Source organism: Felis catus, chromosome C2, assembly GCF_018350175.1.
Source record: "Felis catus isolate Fca126 chromosome C2, F.catus_Fca126_mat1.0, whole genome shotgun sequence".
NCBI lineage: Eukaryota > Metazoa > Chordata > Mammalia > Carnivora > Felidae > Felis > Felis catus.
Genome location: NC_058376.1, coordinates 83,924,123 through 83,942,714, shown reverse-complemented (window position 1 = coordinate 83,942,714; position 18,592 = coordinate 83,924,123). Strand labels below are relative to the sequence as shown.

The 18,592-nt window shown below is 41.9% G+C and overlaps 2 protein-coding genes across 7 annotated transcripts in view; both read right to left on the bottom strand.

Moving 5' to 3' along the window:
* LAMP3 (lysosomal associated membrane protein 3) overlaps nucleotides 1-15,210 on the bottom strand; it is a 51,323-nt gene extending 36,113 nt beyond the window's left edge. For 2 of the 5 annotated variants that reach the window (XM_019840068.3, XM_019840070.3), the window contains exon 1: nucleotides 480-690. In XM_019840068.3, coding sequence (XP_019695627.1) covers nucleotides 480-528 — 49 coding nt within the window. In that variant the 5' untranslated portion in view covers nucleotides 529-690. Of the gene's footprint in view, nucleotides 1-479; nucleotides 691-9,268; nucleotides 9,777-12,882; nucleotides 12,930-15,084 lie in introns of those variants that run through there. The other 3 variants (XM_045037217.1, XM_019840069.3, XM_003991887.5) reach the window with 3 other exon arrangements.
* Nucleotides 15,211-15,245: 35 nt separating this feature from the next.
* Nucleotides 15,246-18,592, bottom strand: part of MCF2L2 (MCF.2 cell line derived transforming sequence-like 2) — a 270,244-nt gene continuing 266,897 nt past the window's right edge. For both annotated transcript variants that reach the window (XM_045037208.1, XM_023260362.2), the window contains one exon: nucleotides 15,246-18,412. In XM_045037208.1, coding sequence (XP_044893143.1) covers nucleotides 18,299-18,412 — 114 coding nt within the window. In that variant the 3' untranslated portion in view covers nucleotides 15,246-18,298. The remainder of the gene's footprint in view (nucleotides 18,413-18,592) is intronic.

Below are 18,592 nucleotides of genomic sequence, written 5' to 3'. Positions count from 1 at the left end.
CAGACCACATCTCATTCACCTTCACACTTCGCTGTTTATATAATATAAACACGGCACTTCCATTCGTGATAAACAGGAAAAGCAAGGCATAATGTGCTTTTCCCAGACAGTGTAGCAACAGCCCCATCTCTAAGCCCTGCTCAATTCTCCATCTCTTAACTCTAAGTGATTTCTACAAACTTGCCCTGATAAGGTGCCCAGAACCCATTTGGGACCCAGGTATAGTGTCACTGTCTTCTCGAGTTGACACCTACTCTACTAGACTCACGGACAACAAGCCCAAGCTGTGAAAGCCTTTGAGGAAAAAAATGAAAGCGTGCTCTGTGTTGAGGAGGAGATAGTCCCACACCAAATACCACAGTAGCTAAGGCCATGCAGCTATATCCAGTCTCTCCTGTCTTACCTTGGTCAGTGGCACTAGCATGCATTAGGATTTAATAGGACCAGAGGCAGCACAGAAAGCCATGGGGGTCACTCACCAGCCAGGGACACGAAGAACACTACCGCTGCAGAGAGCTGCCAGGGCATGACTGGGGAGCCAGAGAGAGGGCTGGCCCTGCTGCTGCACTGCCGCCAGGCTCAGCACTTCTTGATCTTCTGAATAGTACAAGGTTAATTCCAGGGCAGGCTCCAGGAACAAAGAAGATACCCCTCTTTGCCCTCATTCACTTGTGGCAGAGAAACCAACGTCACTTTCATTATGAGAAGTAGCTGAAACTCCCTCCCAAGTGGTGCGCTGAGTGGGGAAGGAAACCAGAAGTGGCCCTTGTGTGAAAGCAGCCACTTTCATCTCTGCCTTTAGTGTTTGTGAGGGGCGGGGATCACACCCTTCCCCCTACTCCAGCCAAGGTGAAGGGCATCCGAGACCATTTCTCCACAGGACGTGGAGGACCTGTGGCAGTGCCAGCTTCTTTTTCTCATAAGTTAGGCCTCCATTTTTCTCTAAGATCTTAAGTACATTTCTGTAAACCCAAAGACTCTTCTCAGCCAGGGGAAAGCCAACCCCTCATTCATGAAGGTGAGCAGGAGTCTTCAAACTCCGTGTCTAGAGCGCTGTCTCTGTGTGTATTCACAAAAAGTCCGAGGTAACTCTGCTCTATGCCCATGGCCATATCACCTTGTAGGGAATATAAGGAGTACAAGCTTAGGAGTCAGGGAGAGCTGGGTTTGAATCTGGCCACCAGTTGTATGACCTTGGGTAATGTTTCTGAGCCTCAATTTCTTCTGCTGTACAATAGGCATGATATTGCCTACTCTCAGGTGCTTTATCTCAGACACAAAAAATATTCAATATCTTGGAAAGGCAACCTTCCCATGTCCTATCTCCTTTCTCTTCTAATTAGACAAAACAATGATTTATCTCTTAGGGCTGTGAGTCCCAGTGAGGAATACACATTTAGGAAGTATATTAGGATACCCTCCTGAATACTAGGTTTAGGGCTTTCAGCTTAGTCTCAAATAATTTCCTGAAAAACAACTTTGGCTACAATGATTTGATCTTACTATGTTGCTATAAACAGTCTAATCAAGCAAGTTTACCAAAGCGAATGGTGTGTTTCCAAATTGAAATTTTTATGGTGGAAGGTGAAGATTAATATGTATCAGTAAATCTAATTTTAGCAACTTTGGACTAATATTCTGGACTTTGAGTCAATTTATTCAACAGACGATGATTAAGCAGATACTATATGCCAGACACTCTTCTTACTCCATTTAAGCCCTACAGCCGCCCTATCTGGGAACAATTATCATTGCTGGCCCATTTCACAGATGGGGAAATTGAGCACTGAGAGGTTAACCAAAGTCACTTAGGTAATAAATGAAGAAGTTGGGTTGTGAATCCAGTTTGGCTTGAGAGTCTAGGATTTTAAGCACTATGTCGTACTACTGCTGAAGAGGTGTTCTAGACTAGAATATGATATTAATTTTCAAGTTGCTTATTGCCTAGGTGAGAAATAATATTTATTAATATACAATAGTAGCCAGAGTGACTGACCAATTGTTTGCTGCTTAGAGCTACACTAGATGAGGAAAGCAATAGTCAGAGATGACCTGATGGTTGTTAGACCTTAGAGAGACTTGAAAGTCATATAGGATGTGGATAGTTGGAGAATACCAATAATATATTATATTATTATTATTAATATAACAACCAATAAATAGCATCAATAAATATTAATATTAATAATTATTAATTATATTATTATAATTATTATTTATTTCTATAGAAGGATCCTCTACTGTGTGTGTGGCACTGTGTAATGCATATGTCACTCTTCAAGGTAGGTTTTTAAAACCTCAGTTTTACTGATGTGGAAACTGAAACACTCAGCATCATACAATAGGCTAAGATTTGCATTACGGCCTGCCTAGCCCTGAAATCTGTGCCCTGTATCCTGGCACACAGGGAGCAAAATCTCTCGAGTGGTTATGAGCCTGACTAGAGGGTACTGGGAGTAGTGGGGAGTATGGTTGAAATGTCAAGTTAGTGTCATTTCGGAGAGGCCAAAACACCAGATTGAGGAGTTCGCCTCAACCCAAGAGGTCATGGGCGCCACTGAACATTTTGAAGGAAGAAGTTGTACATGAAAACAGGGGTTAGCTTGGCACATGGTAAAGGTTCTGTGGCTTTTGGGGGAGAAGGCTCAATGGTTGATCCAATCAACATTTGCTGGAAGATGTCTGGAACCAATCTCCTGAGCAGATCAGAGGATCAGAGTCTTGGAATTGTTTTTCAGGATTCCTGCTTTTAACTAGAGAAGAGATGCCACATCTGGGTGTATCAGAAGCCACTGGAAACTCTTAAGCACTGTGTCAGATGCATCCCATAAATTTCGGCGTGTTGTGACTTCATTTTCATTCATCCCAAATTACTTGCTAATTTCCATTGTGATTTCTTCTTTGACCCATTATTAGGGTTATTTAGGAATTTGTTGTTTAATTTCCACAGATTTGTAAATTCCTCAAATTTCCTTCTGTTATTGATTTCTAGTTTCATTCCAATAGGATTAGAGAACATACCTATGACTTCAATACCTTCAGATTTATTGAGACAAGTCAGTATGTTATGGCCTACCATATGACCAATCCTGAAGAATGTTGCATGTGCATTTGAGACAAATGTGTATTCTGCTTTTGTTGGGGCTGGAGCATTCCCATTGTCTGTAGTGTTCAAGACTATTTCCTGCTTGGTCTTTTGTCCAGTTGTCTTACCTGTTATTGAAAGTATGGTACTGAAGACTCCAATTACTGTTATTGTATTGTCTATTTCTCCCTTCCATTCTGTCAGTGTTTCCTTAACATATTTTGGGGCTCTGTTGTTAGGCTTCTCTGTGTTAATGATTTTTATATATTCTTGATAGAATGATCCTTTTATAATTAGACAATGTCCTTCTTTGCCTCTATTAACAATTTTTGTTTTAAAATCTATTTTGTCTGATATTACTACGGGTACTCCAGCTCTCATTTGGTTACTCTGTACATGGTATATCTTTTTCCACCTTTTTATTTTCAATCTATTTGTGTCCTTGAGTCTAAAGTGTGTCTTTGCAGACAGCATATCATGAGGTCATGTTTTTTTAATTCATTCTGCCAGTACCTGCACTTTAATTGATGTGTTTGACCCATTTACATTTCATGTGACTACATTAAATGTAAGATTTATGCCTGTCATTTTGCTTTTGTTTTCTATGTCTTTTTTGTTCCTCCATGCCTTCTTTACTGTCTTCTTATGGATTAAAAAGATTTTTCTGGTATACGGTTTTAATTCCCTTGTCCTATTTACCATATATTAAAAGTTACTTTCTTAGTAATTTCCCTGAATATTATATTGAACATCTCACCCTCTAGTACTAATACCACCTTAATTTCAATGGCACATAAAACCTTTGCTTGTATATAGCTCCACTGCCTTCCCTCCACAGTTTTTGCTGCTATTGCCATACAAATTACTTCTTTATACATCGTACATCCATCATCATGGGCTTATAATGACTACTTTATGCAGTTGTCTTTTACACCAGATAAAAGACTTTATGCGCTTGTCTTTTACACCAGATAAAAGACTATCTTGCTATCTTGTTTTTGTTCCCCCCAAATTCATATATTGAAGGCCCAGTATGGTGGTATTCGGAGGTGGGGACTTTCAGAGGTAATTAGGTCACAATGGTGGAGCCATTGACTAGATTAGAGTCCTTGCAGGAAGAAGAAGAGAGCTAGTCCTCACTCTGTTCTTCACCAAGGGAGGAAACAGCAAGAAGGTTGCTAGCTGTCTATGGGTCAGGAAGCAGGCCCTCACCAGAACCCAACCATGCCAGTTCCCTGATCTCAGACTCCTCAGCCTCCAAAACTGAGAAATAAATCTGTTGTTTAAGCATCCAGTCTATGGTATTGTTATAGCAGCCAGAGCTAAGACAAACCAACAAAAAATATATTTATTAGGTCTTTTATATTTACCCATGTAGTTACATTTACTGGTTTATTCCTTCATATGGATTCGAGTTACTGTCAAGTAACCTTGAATTTCTGCCTGAAAGACTCCTTTTACTATTTCTCGTAGGGTAGGTTTCCAAGTGATAAATTAGCTCAGTTTTTATCTGGAATGTCATAATTTCTCTTTCAGTTTTTGAAGAATAATTTTGTGGATATAGAATTTTTACTTGACAATCTTTTTCTTTTAGCTCTTTAAATATATCAGCTTTTGGCCTCAATGATTTCTCATTTGGCCTCAATGATATCATTTTGGCCTCAATGATTTCTCATGAGAAATCTATTAATCTTACTGAGGGCTGTATATGGTTTGAGATGTGGATGCAAATTCATTGCTTTGCATAGAGAAAACTGGCTGTTCCAGATCCAATTATTGAAATGATTATCCTTTCTTCACACTATTGCTTTTGTACTTTTGTTGAATATCAGTTGTCCATATGTATCTGTTCCACTGTTATCATTTTATGTCAAGATCAAATTGTCTTGATTGCTGTAACTTTTTTATAAACCTTGATTTCAGGTATTGTTAGCCCTCCAACTTTGTTCTATTCAACATTGTTTTGGCTTCTCCCTTCCCATTCCCTAATTCTCTCTCTTATGCTTAAAATTAGCAAATAAAGAGTGAATCTAGACATTCCAGCCATGGACCCTAACCCAAGCAGAGACCCAGGTTTGTGCTCTCTTCCTCTCTCTACCCATGATCTCAGGTATCCCATGTGGCTCTCAGGTATCCCATGTACCTTCCAGAATTTGTGAGTAATAAATCTGCAAAGTTCCCTGATGGTTTCTTGCTGAAGTGCATCCTGGAGTCATAGTAAGAACCACAAGGGCCTGTCCAACCACAATATTAGCCCCTGTAGCAAGAAATGTTTGTGGGGGCTCTCTATGAGTAATGCAGTTCAGGTGAGTGCCTCAGGCATTTCTAGGCTAAGGCCAACACAACATGGGGTGGGGGGTGGGGGTGGACAACACAATTCAGCTCATTACAATGGTCTGTCTTGTTAAATGTTCCGTGCACACTTAAGAACAATATGTGTATTCTTCTGTTGTTGTATTCAATGTTCTATAAATGTTAATTAGGTTAAATTGGTTGATATATGTTATTCAAATATTCTATATTCTTCCTGATTTTCTATTGCTTTATCAATTCTTGCAAGAGAGGAGTTGAAATATCTGACTGTAATTATGGATTTGTTTATTTCTCTTTGCAGTTCTGTTTTTGTTTTGTGTATTCTGAAGCTCTGTCACTGATGGGTAAATGTTTAGGATTGCTATATACTCTTGATGGATTAACCACCTTATCATTTTTTAATAATCTTCTTTATTTTGGTTATATTCTTTATTCTTTTTAAAAAATTATTTATTTTTTTTAAAAATTTTCATCCAAATTAGTTAGCATATAGTGCAACGATGATTTCAGGGGTAGATCCCTCAATGGCCCTTACCCCCTTAGCCCATCCCCCCTCCCACAACCCCTCCAGTAACCCTCTGTTTGTTCTCCATATTTAAGAGTCTCTTATGTTTTTGTCCCCCTCCCTGTTTTTTTTTTTTTGCTTCCCTTCCCTTATGTACATCTGTTTTTCATCTTAAAGTCCTCCTATGAGTGAAGTCATATGATATTTGTCTTTCTCTAATTTCGCTTAGCATTATACGCTCCAGTTCCATCCACATAGTTGCAAATGGCAAGATTTAATTCTTTTTGATTGCCAGGTAATACTCCATTATATATGTACCACATCTTTATCTATTCATCCATCGATGGACATTTGGGCTCTTTCCATACTTCAGCTATTGTTGATAGTGCTGCTGTAAACATTCAGGTGCATGTGCCCCTTCAAAACAGCATACCTGTATCCCTTGGATAAATACCTAGTAGTGCAATTGCTGGATCGTAGTGTAGTTCTATTTTTAATTTTTTAAGGAATCTCCATACTGTTTTCCATTGTGGACGCACCAGTTTGCATTCCCACCAGCCGTGCAAAAGAGATCCTTTTTGTCCTCATCCTCACCAAAATCTGTTGTTGCCTGATTTGTTAATGTTATCCATTCTGACAGGTGTGAGGTGGTATCTCATGGTGGTTTTGATTTGTATTTCCCTGATGATGAGTGATGTGGAGCATTAAAAAAATTTTTTTTAATGTTTATTTATTTTTGAGAGAGACAGAGACAGAATGCGAGTGGGTTAGGGGCAGAGAGCGAGGGAGACACAGAATCCAAAGCAGGCTCCAGGTTCTGAGCTGTCAGCACAGAACCCGACACGGGGCTTGAACTCATGAGCTGTAAGATCACGACCTGAGCTGAAGTCTGACGCTCAACCGACTGAGCCACCCAGGTGCCCTTAATGTGGAGCATTTTTTCATGTGTCAGTTGGCCATCCGGATGTCTTCTTTGGAGAAGTGTCTATTCATGTCTTTTGTGCATTTCTTCACTGGATTATGTTTTTTTGGGTGTTGAGTTTGATAAGTTCTTTATAGATTTTGGATACTAACCCTTTATCTGATATGTCGTTTGCAAATATCTTCTCCTATTCCGTCGGTTGCCTTTTAGTTTTGCTGATTGTTTCCTTTGCAGTACAGAAGCTTTTTATTTTGATGAGGTCCCAATAGTTCATTTTTGCTTTTGTTTCCCTTTCCTCCAGAGACATGTTGACTAAGAGGTTGCTGCGGCTGCAGTCAAAGAGGTTTTTGCCTGCTTTCTCCTTGAGGATTTTGATGGCTTCCTGTGTTACATTTAGGTCTTTCATCCATTTTGAGTTTATTTTTGTGTGTGGTGTAAGAAAGTGGTCCAGATTCATTTTTCTGCATGTTGCTGTCCAGTTTTCCCAGCACCACTTGCTGAATAGACTTGTCTTTATTCCATTGAATATTCTTTCCTGCTTTGTCAAAGATTAGTTGGTCAAACATTTGTGGGTCCATTTCTGGGTTCTCTCTTCTGTTTCATTGATCTGAGTGTCTGTTTTTGTGCTGTCTTGATGATTACAGCTTTGTAATACAGCTTGAAGTCTGCCATATTCTTTATTCTGAGACTTACTTTGTTTTATATTAACACGGCCATTCTAGCTTTGTTTTTGTTTTTGTTTTTTGGATTAGTGCTAACACAGCATAACTTTTTCCATTGTTTTACTTTTAATCTATTTGTGTCTTTATACTACTAACAGAAAAACTGAGGCATATTAAAATTTTTGCTTATTTGAGGGGCACCTTGGTGGCTCAGTTGGTTAAGCATCTGACTTCAGGTCGGTCATGATCTCATGGTTTGTGAGTTCGAGCTCCTTGTTGGGATCTGTGCTGACAGCTCGGAACCTGGAGCCTGCTTCAGATTCTGTGTCTCCCTCTCTCTCTGCTCCTCCTTTGCTCATGCTCTGTCTCTCAAAAATAAATAAATGTTAAAAATTTTAAAAAAAATTTATTTGAGCAAAAATCAATTCAAATAAGGCAGTGACAAACCAGAAGTGATTAGGAGTGCTCACTGTCAGGAACTAGTGGAAAGATGTCTATAGCGAAGAGGTGGAAGCAAAGCAAGGAAATTATTTGATTGGCTATAGCCTAATTGGTTGCATTATTTGAGAAAATTGAGTTGGCTGTTTGTGATTGGTTGTGCTTAGGTTTCAATTTCCTAATCTTGAGGCATTATAGGCATAGGTTTTGGTTTGCTTGCCTACGCTACTAAGACATTAAAGCCACCTTAGTCTAATGGACTCCTTGTTTAATTAATCTAACAATACTTAGTGTGGTTTTTTAAGCAGGCCACAAGGGTGGTGTTTTTGTTTGTTTTTTAAATATCCATTTGACAATCACTCTTTTTTTTTTTAAAGTACTTATTTATTTGAGAGACAGAGAGAGAGTGAGTGAGGGAGAGGGGCAGAGGGAGAGAGAGAGAGAGAGAGACAGAGAGAGAGAGAGAGGGAACGAATCTCAAGCAGGCTCCATGCTTCGCATGGAGCCTGATGTAGGGTGTGATCCCAAGACCCTGGGGTCAATAACCTGGGCTGAAATCAAGAGTTAGACACTCAACCCACTGAGCAACCCAGATGCCTGATGATCACTCCTCTTTAATTGAGGTATTAAGACCATATGATTATTGATATAGTCAGGTTTATATCTACCATCTTGGCCATTGTTTTCTATTTTTCTTGTCTGTTCTTGGTTTCATTTCTCTTCTTTCTCTACCAACTCTTGCATTAGTTGCATATTTTAAATTCCATTTTATTTCATTTGTTGGATTATTTTTTAAAACTCTGCATGTTTATTTTAGTGTTTGCTTTAGAGTTTACAGTATATATCTTTAAGGTATCACAACGGATCTTCAAATGATTCTACAACACTTCACCTATAATATAGAAACTTACAACAGTATACTTCAACTTCTTCCCTCTTGGCCTCAGTTCTATTGTTGCCATACATTTTAATTCTGCATTTATTTATTTATATTTATTTATTTATTTATTTATTTATTTATTTATTTATTTCAACGTTTATTTATTTTTGGGACAGAGAGAGACAGAGCATGAACGGGGGAGGGGCAGAGAGAGAGGGAGACACAGAATCGGAAACAGGCTCCAGGCTCTGAGCCATCAGCCCAGAGCCCGACGCGGGGCTCGAACTCCCGGACCGCGAGATCGTGACCTGGCTGAAGTCGGACGCTTAACCGACTGCGCCATCCAGGCGCCCCAATTCTGCATTTATTATAAGCTCCACAACATATAGTTATTTTTTATTTAAACCATCAATCATCATTTAAAGAGAAATAAATAATAGGGGGAAAAAGCTTTTGTACTTACTCATGTGATTATGATTTCTTGTAGTTTTCATTCCTCTGTGTAGATCCTTGGTCTGCTGTTGCTATAGTTACTTCCAATTCCTCAAGTGTTACCTGTGTTTAGGGTATGGACGTGTCCACTTCACCCTCAGTTTAGGTCTTCCCTGGTATATGTCAGAAAGCCTCTCTCAGCATGCACCTTGGGCTCTTCCTGCAGTATCCCACTGTTGCTTGTTAGCCAATGTTTGTCAGTCGGCCTGGTGGTGAGGGCTGGAGAGTGAGTGCTCTGTTCTGATTCTCAGTCATGCGGGCACTATGCCCCCAGGTCTTGGAGTGGGAGGCTGTGTGTGATCTTCAGTTTCTCTCCTCTCCCTATGAGCAGTTCTGGACCTGGCACATATTCCTGCCTCTCCCTCAGGATCAGAGATTTGGTTTTTATTCTGTTGTCTTTCCTCAGTTCCAGTTGGATTTATCAGCCTTCTAAGGCTGTGTTTATTGCCCTTCCTTCAGCACTTGGTTCTGCTTTTGTTCTGTAGGAAAGATAAGGAAATAGGTTCTGAGCATAGTTGCATGCCTTTTCTACAGCAACTGATATTCCCCTCTCCTGGTCTGTGACGGGAGGGTTGCTTTCTTAGGACTTTTGCTAATCATTTTTGTGAGTGCCCAGTGGGGTTATTGGAAAAAGTTTGCAAGTGGATGCAAATTTCCATGATATCTGCGGCCCCCAGTGTTTTCATTTTCTCTTGCAAGCCCATATTAGGCCATTAACTAAATTCTCCCTGCTAGTGTATAGCAGTGCCTGCTTCAGGTAAGCAAGGGCTTGAGCCCCATCTCTCTTTGTGAGTGCCTTTTCTTGGATTTCAGGTCATGTGGTTGCCCTATGAACTGAGCTCTTTCATGGGTCCAAGAAAAGTGAATCTGCATATTTTCCAGATTTTTTGATCTTGTAAGTATGAGGATGGTGCTCTTTATAGTTTCCTACATCTCAAGCAGAAAACATTATTTTTAAAAACTGCATAGAGTTTGCTCGTATGCCAGTATGATACTTTATTAACCAGCTTTTTATTATGTAATACATTTGTTATCTCTTTTTGCTTTGCAAACTACCCTCCAAAACTTAGCACTTGAAAACAACATCTATTGTCTCATGGTCCTCTGGTAATGAATTCAAGGGCAGCTTAGCTGAATTCTTCTGGCTCTGGGTCTCTCATGAAGTTTTAGTTAAGACATGGAGCTACAGTTATCTAAAGGCATGACTAGGGCTGGAGGATCTAATTCCAAGGTGGCTCATGACTGTTGGCAGGAGGCTTCAGGTCCTGCTACGTGGGTTCTCCATACAGCTGCCTCACTGTCCTCTCAGTGTGGTAGCTCGCTTCTTCCACAGTGAGTAATCCAAGAGAGAGAATGAGGAAGAAGCCAAAATGCTTTTTATCACCCAGTGTGAAAAATCAATTACCATCACTTCCACCACATTCTATTTATCAGGGTCATTAGTACAGCCCACACTCAAAGGGAGGGTAATTGGACTCTGCTCTTTGAAGACAGGAGTATCAATTTGGGGATAAGTTTTAACACTATCACAGACACTTAGGGTGTTCCCTATCTCTCACTGCTTGTTTTCCTGTTAAAAGTAGTGTTAAAATGAACACCTGTACCACTTGTTCATTTGTATGAATATATCATTAAAATGAATTCCTAGAAGTGGAATTGCTAGATCAAGTCATATACATATTTTAAAATGTTGAAAGCTATTAAAAATTGTCTTTTAAAAAGCCAGTACTAATTTACACTCTTACCAACAGTCTGAGAGTGCTCGTTTTTTTGTATCTTCTCCAATACTGAGTATTATCAGAGTTTTAAATGCTGGACAGTCTGGTAACAAGAAATGAGTATCATTGTTTTGCTTCTTTTCATGTATTTGTTGGATTTTGAATTTCTTTTTTTTTTAAGTTTATTTATTTATTTTGGTGGGGGGAGGAGCAGAGAGAGGGAGACAGAGAATTCTAGGCAGGCTCTGGCTGTCAGCACAGATGTGGGGCTCAAACCAACAATCTATGAGATCATGACCTGAGTCCAAATAAAGAGTAGGATGCTTAATCGATTGAGCCTCCCAGGTGCCCTTGAATTTCTTTTTCTGTGTATATTTGTGTCCTTTGTTCATTTTTTCTATTATTGTTGCTGATTTGTAAAAGCTTTTTATATATCATGGAAAATTAGTTTTATGCCCATGTTTTGAAAACGTATTTGTTTTGAATCTTTAATTGTTCTTTTTTTCTATATTTGTTTTTGCCTCTTATGTAGTCTGAATTGTCAAGATTTTCTTTTGTAGCTTCTGGCTTTTGTTTTTGCCTAGAAAAGCTTTGCTCTATTCAAAATCATTTTTAAAGGTTTTGACTTGCATGATTTCTTTAAGTCACATAATTGAACAATATGAATAGTTTTAAGGGCTTATCCTCCCTCCCCACCCCGCCCCCAAACTGCTATACAGTGGTCCCAGCACCACTTTCACACACAATTCATCTTCTTTGTTCAGAACTAATTTGAAATGCCTTTTTTCATGCTTTAAATTCTGAGATGTATCTCGGTCCATTTCAAGATTCTCTACTCTGTTCCTCTAATGTTTATTTATTCCCATAGTATGTGTTCTCTGGTAAATTAAAATACTATGATATAAACCTATAATTTTTGCTACTTTAATAGCCACTTTTGAAAGTTTACCCATACATAAAGAATGCTACCAGATTAAATATGCAATTGACAAATATTTTACAGAGAATTGGTGCTGTGTTTTCTGTTTTCTCTGATAGTAAGCCTGGAACACTAGAGACACTTGAAACATGTCGACTGAGTAAGCAAAAGCTAGTGTGGTAACAGAATCCTAGCCTAGGGGTTAGAGGACACGGATTCTAGTCCCTGCTTTACTTCAGGCTGGCTAGGTGACAGTGACACAAAGTTGTCAAAGCTGTAGTTGGGGGACACGTGGGTGGCTCAATCAGTTCAGCGTCTGACTTGATCTCAGCTCAGGTCATGGTCTCATAGTTTGTGAGTTCCAGCCCCATGCCAGGCTATGCATTGTCCGTGTGGAGCCTGCTTGGGATGCTTTCTCTCCCTTTTTCTCTGTCCCTCCCCTGTGCTCATACTTTCTCTCAAAATAAATAAGTAAACATTAAAAAAAAAAAAAAAAAAGCTGTGGTTGGGCAACAGCTTCCCAGCTAGGTTCCCAAGGAAAAATCAGAAGGGAGGAACCTGGGACGCCAAATGACTGTGTAGAGCAGAGCACACATAACCCATACTGTTTCGTGAGACATAAATATTCTTTAAGTTATGTTCCACAAAGAGAAGGATTCCATGGTCAGCTAAGTTTGGGAAATCATGCAGTGTTTTTTGTTTTCTGCTTTTAAGTAGGCTCCATGGCCAACGTAGGGCTTGAACTCATGAAGCTGAGATCAAGAGTCACATGCTCTACCAAATGAGCCAGCAAGGCACCCTGAGAAGTCATGAGTTTAACAGAAACGTACAGATTTCCTTCATGAAAGAGTTCTCAGTTCCTTTAATTCACTAACTCGTATCAACCAAATGAGAAATCGAATATGTAGTGTTCTAAAAATAGGTTGGAGAAATTTTTTTTCAGGGCACCTGAATGGCTTGGCCAGTTGGGTGGCTGACTCTTGATCTCAGCTCAGGTCTCGATCTCAGGATCATGAGTTCAGGCCCTGCGTTAGGCTCTGTGCTGGACATCAAACCTACATAAAAAAAAATTTTTTTTTGATTGTGAGATTAACTCATTGAACCCTTACACTCTTCCGCCTACTTTGCAAAATATGCTCTGGGAAATGCTGGTTTAAAGGATCTCGAACTTGTCTAATTATTTGATAAGGCACAGCTGGTATTTAGTGCAGACTCAGACTCCAGCCAGGTTTCACAGACCCAGACTGCTTTTAGTGAACTGTTTCAGCCAGGGCACTTTCCTCCAGGGCTATAGCATTCCCACCCCTCAGCAACAAGTTGAAATGCATCCCTCTCGTGGGCAACAGGCAACACTATAAAGCTATAAATGAATTGAATAACTAGTGGAACGTGGCTGCAAGATTTTATCTGATGGTTTTGAATTCTTTTCCGTTGACTCAAATAGAAAGATGACATAAGTGTCACTCATAAAAGAGCCACTTTTTTTCTTGTTTCTCTCAGAGGACACTGATAAGCAGAGCAGCTGTGTGGGGCTTAGGCAAAGAAGCCAGAGTGGAAAGTCACGGCTGGCTACCATGGAACACCTGGGGGCAGCATCAGCAATGATGTCCGGAACTGAAATGGCTCCTCTGTCACCCACTTGTGATGCAGGATTTGTGGAGAGGCTCCTCACGTGAGGCCTGGGAGGTCTGGGCATTTTGAGCTCTGTCAGCACCAGCGAGGGTGGCTGATTTTGTAGATACAGAAAACGATCGGGGCCCAAAGGACTGGGAGAGCTTTGGGCTGTCTCTGCAGTGGGCTCGTCAACGGTCAAAGTGTTTAAGAGGATCCAGGTGATGCGTTTTCTGACTATTCTGATAGTCAGAATCCAGAAGATTCTTCCGTCCAGCCCCAGTACTTACATGTTCTCACGGAGAAACGGATATGGTGATGGGTAAGACAACCGGAGAGAGCAAAGTAGAGAAGTATGCTGAGAAACGTATTCAAGACTGACTGAATGAATGTGTTCTATAAAAAGTGTGAAAATATGCCATCACAGATCGTGAAAGACTATACTTTCTTTTGACCTGGTAGACATGTCCAGTGCTGTTAATGCAGCAAAGGGCTCTGTGTGCTTTAAAAGCTCTCTATTGGGGCGCCTGGGTGGTGCAGTCGGTTAAGCGTCCGACTTCAGCCAGGTCACGATCTTGCGGTCCGTGAGTTCGAGCCCCGTGTCAGGCTCTGGGTTGATGGCTCGGAGCCTGGAGCCTGTTTCCGATTCTGTGTCTCCCTCTCTCTCTGCCCCTCCCCCGTTCATGCTCTGTCTCTCTCTGTCCCAAAAATAAATATAAAAAAAAAAAAAAGTTGAAAAAAAAAAAGCTCTCTATTGATTCACAAGCTTGGGCTGGATCTGAAGCGGGTTCCCCACTTTGGGAAGGGGTCTCCACAAACTTTCAAGGGGTGCTGAATGCAGTTACAGGCTACGATTGGTTTGACAAGAGCTCAGTTCCCACGGTGCTGGTCTGCAGAACTCCCCTAAGAGACCCCGCGGGGGCTCTGCTCTGCTCTGCCTCCTCTGCAGCTGGAGTCACCTGCACTTCACAGCTGGCTGGTCTCAACCCTCCTCCCTCCCCACGGATGTTTAAGAAGCAGGAATCAAAAGATAGAAGAGGGAGCCACTCACCTCCAAGAGTGAGTGGGAAGGAGTGAATGGACCAAGGATAAAGCCAGGAATGAGATGAAGAATTCCAGGAATGACAAGTCAGAGGATCTTGTAAGCTGTGGTTGGAATCCTAAGATCAGGAAGAGCACTGACTCCTGATGTCGCTCCCTACTCTCTTGCAGACTGGCTGTGAGGACCAAATGAGGTCCTACCTGTCAAGCACCAGGGACTTTCTGAACCCTGTGGCCCAGTGGCCTCTGTCAATGCATTCTCTCTGCCATGCATCCCTCCTCCGTGCCTCCGTGCCTATGCATGACCAGGATATCCTTCTCCTTCTCCACTTGGAGAAAACGCTTGCTCCAGGAGACCAGCTCAGATGTCAGCCCATCCCTGACTACATCAGGAAGTCAGTGGCAGGGTTCCGTGCCCCATAGTATTTGTCACACTGTGTTGTGATGATCTGTTTCCACATCTGTCTCCCTCAACTGCACTGAGAGTTTCTCACTCACCTTCACACCTCCGTGGTCTCTTCTGATGCCAACACCTTCTTGAGGACAGGGGGGCTCAGGAAATAGGTGTTGAGTAGAATGAACAAACAAACAAATAAATAAATGTTCTTATAGCCAAAATGGAACAATGTAGGTTGGAAAATAATGCAAGTAGAAGGAAATAAGATTTCCTATAGATTTGGGAAGAACTTTATTTTAGTGTGCAAATAATGAATATTGTAGTCTACAAATTTGAAACACATTCCATCAAGAAAGATACTTTGTCATTAGGAAAGGGGCACAAGAGAGTAGCTCCACAACATAACTTTCTGAAAACTTTCAAAGAACACTCTGCTGGACAATTGTGAAGAGCCTTTCCCTGATAGTCTGTCCCTTAGTCTCTGCCCTTTTTTGGCCATAAAAGTCCAAGGGCTTCTTTATGAACACGGTGAGACACTTATTTTTGTTTTCTTGAATTCTAGAACTATTTTCTTAAGTCACACGGGAGACAGTCCTCAGGTGTTTAAGAAAAAAAGTTCCCACTCCATTTTGGAAACAAATCAGGGGACCAAAAACTTAGCTAGATCCCATGTCCAGTGAAAAGTTGAAATCAAATCACCACAACAATTCCCAAACTAACTAAATTCAAAACTAATACTCTAAAAGTAAACAACTCCAGAGCTCAGTGGGTTGCTTTTTTGCCATTATTTCTCAGCTTTCAGCCATCCTTCTAGTCTCTGCTTTGTGGCCCCAGGGCCACTCACCTCCTTTGCCAGCTTGCTCCCTGTCAGCTTTGGCCAACAGGGCAGACTGATGGGAGGACCAAGGAGGGGAGAGCGACCCCGTGTGCTGACTTCCTGCCAGCTTCCCCCTGGCAACTGCTCTTCACGCTGAGAGCAACAGCTGGTTCCAGTAGCTGCCCTTTGCCATTTTCCCAACACTTCCACAAGCAGCCTCATCACCCCGCCTTCAGAGACTCCAGCACCAGCTGGCAGCACCCTCTATGGAGAGTTCTGCATCCAGCTCTTGGACCAAATTCCGACTCGTGGGACACCTGTCCCATGGGGTAGCACCTCCCCCTCAGACTGTGGGCCACCTCCATCCAACCTCTTCCCTTTGCTCCTTCAGCCAGTGGGCTGGTAGCTGCTCCTTATGGCTAACATCTCCATGATCTCACATTACCACGTTTTCTCCTGTTAAAATCTCCAATAACTGGGTAACAATTCCTTATACTAAATTCTCTCTGTTAAAATAACTGCTGTTGTGTCTTTCTCTTGTTTGGATCCCCTAGACTAATTCTAATAGTAAATAATTCTGAAAATAAATCTGAAAATAAAATAAGTAAAAATACAAAATAGAAAACAATTTTTAAATGGCAAAGATGTAACTAAAAAGAAATAGAGAATAAGTTACCAAAAATAAATCAAAACTAAATATGTCCAAATCTCTGAAAATAAAAAATTCAGGAAATATAATGCTCAAAAATGCAACAGCTGAAAATAAAATAATTTAAAACCAAATAACTAACATAAATAAATGGATGTAAAAATAAACAACCCCAAATCTAAACTGAAAAAAATAAGTGTGACTATAAGTAACTCTAAAACTAACAAGGGAAAAACCTCTAAAATAACTAAACACAGTTTGTCTGGAAATAAATAATTTTAAATAATTCTAAAACTTTCAGTGAATTATTAGCAGTCAACAAAAAACTAAAAATAATTTGAAAATTCCAATAACTAAAAAAAAGAATAACTATAAAAGTAAATAACTCAAATACTAATAATTGTAAAGATAATTAAAAATAATTCTAGAGCTAATTTGGAAATGTATAACTTAAAATAACTGCATATAAGAAACTGAAAATGAATAACTCAAAAACTAACCCTGAAAACAAAATAATTATAAACAGGTAACTTTAAATCTATAAAATTAAATAACTAGAAAACTATAAATAAAAGTAAAATTAGACGAAAAATAATAAAGCAAAAATGAAAAATAACTGAAACTAATTTAAATACTAATCTAAAAACGAACTGCCTCCGACGTTAACATTTGTAACCAACCCTCTCTGAAAGGATACAATCCCGTTACAAAGTAACACAAACACCACAGGCACATTCTTTTGGGGATTTAGGGAGAAGAACACAGGGCTGCCTCTGTAGTTTCTGCTCTTCCAAGGTTCGCAAAGGAAATTCTCAACGAATCTCCCCACTCCCATACCAGGAAAAATCTGACAATGTCTGCAGGCATTTTTGATTGTCATAATTTGGGTGAGTGGATGGGAGAGAGGTTTTACTGGCATCTGTGGGTAGAGGCCAGGGATGCTGCCAAACACTTGACAAGGCAGTCCCCCCTCCCCCCCCCACCCCGCCCAAAGAATTATCCAGCCCCCAAAGTCTAAATGCCAACGTTGAGAAACCTTGGGCAGGACCCCGCAGCACTGGGCTCCGCTAACCTCTGCAGGAGCGGTAGAGCAGCTCGGGGGGGTCGCGGGCGTTTGCACGAAATCCCGGCTCTCTAGTAGGCCGGTGTGGCGCAGCCCCGAAGTTCGCGGACGCCTTCAGCTAGTCCCAGCGCCCGCGCAGGCGCGTGTGAAGCAGCCCCGAAGTTCGCGGACGTCTTCAGCTAGTCCCGGCGCCCGCGCAGGCGCGTGTGAAGCAGCCCCGAGGTTCGCGGGTGTCTGCACGGAGTCCCGACGCTCGCGCAGGCGCGTGGGGAGCAGCCCCGAGGTTCGCGGGCGTCTGAGCCGAGTCCCCAGGGCTAACGCTGAAGCGTGTGGAGCAGCTCCCGGGTTCTCAGCGGCCCTCGCCGGGAGGGTGGCCTCCGCGGGCAGGCCGTGGGCCCTTCCTCAGGCTTCTGGAAGGCGGTCCTATCTCACCCCACCCCCACCCCCAGCTGCAGATCCGCAGGGTCCGAGGCGGCCCCTTGGCTGCTTTCCCGCTGGAGGGTGGGCCGGGCCCTCGGGAGGCGGCGTGGGGCGGCCCGGCCGAGCGGGGGAGCCGCGGTGTTCTAGAACCGGTGTCAGTTCTCGGGGGAGGGGGTGCGCAGGCATCCTTCCCTCGCCCGCTCTGCTTTCGCCCGGAAACTAGTCGCGTCCCCCGCAGGGCCGAGCAAGGCAGCGGGCACCGCAGCGCTCTCCTTAGTTGTGTTTGTTGGCCTAAAATTCCAAGAAGAAAGTCAGAGGAGCAACGGCTAACAGATTCGCTTACTGTTTGTTCTTTCTCTTTCACACTCAAACGTCCTCATCGCCGCTTTCCTTTTTCCCCTGGACGCTTTCTCCCGTTTCCAGGACAGATTTGGAGGAACACGTTTCATAACTGTCGTCCAACTGGAAGAGTCCGGACAGCTGGAAGGGAGGGGACAGTGGTGAACCCTCAGAGTTAGCAGGGCCGAGGAGTGCCCAAGCCCAAGCCAGGCGCGACCTGTGATTCCCGCCGGCGCCGGCGGGTTGGGGCCCACCCTAGTTCTCCCAAGGGGTCACTGGGGTCCCGGCAGGAGCCCCACATTTATGATCAGAAGCCAGAGC